Below are 1,245 nucleotides of genomic sequence, written 5' to 3' on the forward strand. Positions count from 1 at the left end.
CATTCAGGGTAACTGTTAGTTTTCAAAAGGTATATAAGCAGACCAGATTTCAAGTTTCTAGAAAATATTTTCTCTTTTCTAATGTTCACTTTATGAACTAAATTATATTTTATATTTTGTATACTATATTTAGAATTTATAAAAAACCAAGAGCTTGAATAAACAACTAACGTATAATTGTACTTATACCTTAGATCTCAGTTAATATATCCACTATCACTCCAGTACAACCATGTCCCACCCTGATCAACAGTCCAATAACACTCACCTATTCCAATCTCAAGAAATAGGTGCCGTCCTGGTTTCGAACCTGCGCAAACAGGTTATGAGCCCTGCCAATGCAACCGACCTTATTCCCATTGAACTACTTGGTGTCCAAAACTATGATATGTGGTATCATTACTTTATGCAAGTAGTTGGTGAAGCCAGTCACATTTGGTCAGAATATGTTGAAACTGGAGATATTCAATCCGTTAGAATTGAATATGGATTACCTGATATTCAAATCAAGTCTATGAAAATAATCTTAGACACTAATCTTGTTTCTCTTATCAAAAAGAATGTTTCTAAAGATATTGAGAAAAAGATTAGAAACTCCTTCCTGATGACTAAAAGATCTGGTCCAACAGGATTGTTACTTTTAGAGTACTTAAAAAAGAAGTATGGTAGGAAATGTGTTAAGTCCACCATGCCTATTTTTTCTGAAGTCAACTCCGCCTCCTCCCAACCTTAAATGAAAAAGGAAACTGGGCAATAAAATTTGTCAACACCATGTTCCACTGTAGTGATGAACTTGACATCAATAAATTTTTCGACGAACCTGCTATTAATCTGCCGGTAGTGCTTAACACCAAAAACTACAGAACCCATCCCTGCCCTGTGGTTAAGGGCATATCCCCAAAATTAAACAAAAATTTATGATTTTTTGGATCAAAACTACTATTCTTTCTTAAATAAAAAAATGGTAGAGAATGAAAAAACCAACCTCAAGGTTTCTCCACAACTTCTTGTTCCCAAAAAAATTCCCACCACCAAATTATATTCACCAAAAAAAATTTTGCAGCCGAACCTCCCAGGTAAAATGCGGATTAAATCTAAAACAATTTAAAAACGCCCTAAAAAGAGAGGAGGGGGAATAAAAAAATTCTCGAAATTGGAGGTTATAAAATTTAGACCCCACCTTTTGAAAAACCGTTTGCGTTTCTTTGCTATATATCTCACACCGGTGACTCCGGGTGAAATGGC

At 34.9% G+C, this 1,245-nt stretch overlaps 1 protein-coding gene across 1 annotated transcript; it reads left to right on the plus strand.

The window, feature by feature from the left end:
- Positions 1-232: 232 nt before the first annotated feature.
- Positions 233-733, plus strand: Kpol_205p1 (Tkp5 protein; the record flags this gene model as incomplete). Its single annotated transcript, XM_001642108.1, has 1 exon — positions 233-733. One exon carries the CDS (start codon positions 233-235, stop codon positions 731-733), a length of 501 nt encoding a protein of 166 aa, XP_001642158.1.
- Positions 734-1,245: the final 512 nt, after the last annotated feature.

The sequence above is a fragment of the Vanderwaltozyma polyspora genome, genomic scaffold (assembly GCF_000150035.1).
Source record: "Vanderwaltozyma polyspora DSM 70294 KpolScaffold205 genomic scaffold, whole genome shotgun sequence".
Taxonomy (NCBI): domain Eukaryota; kingdom Fungi; phylum Ascomycota; class Saccharomycetes; order Saccharomycetales; family Saccharomycetaceae; genus Vanderwaltozyma; species Vanderwaltozyma polyspora.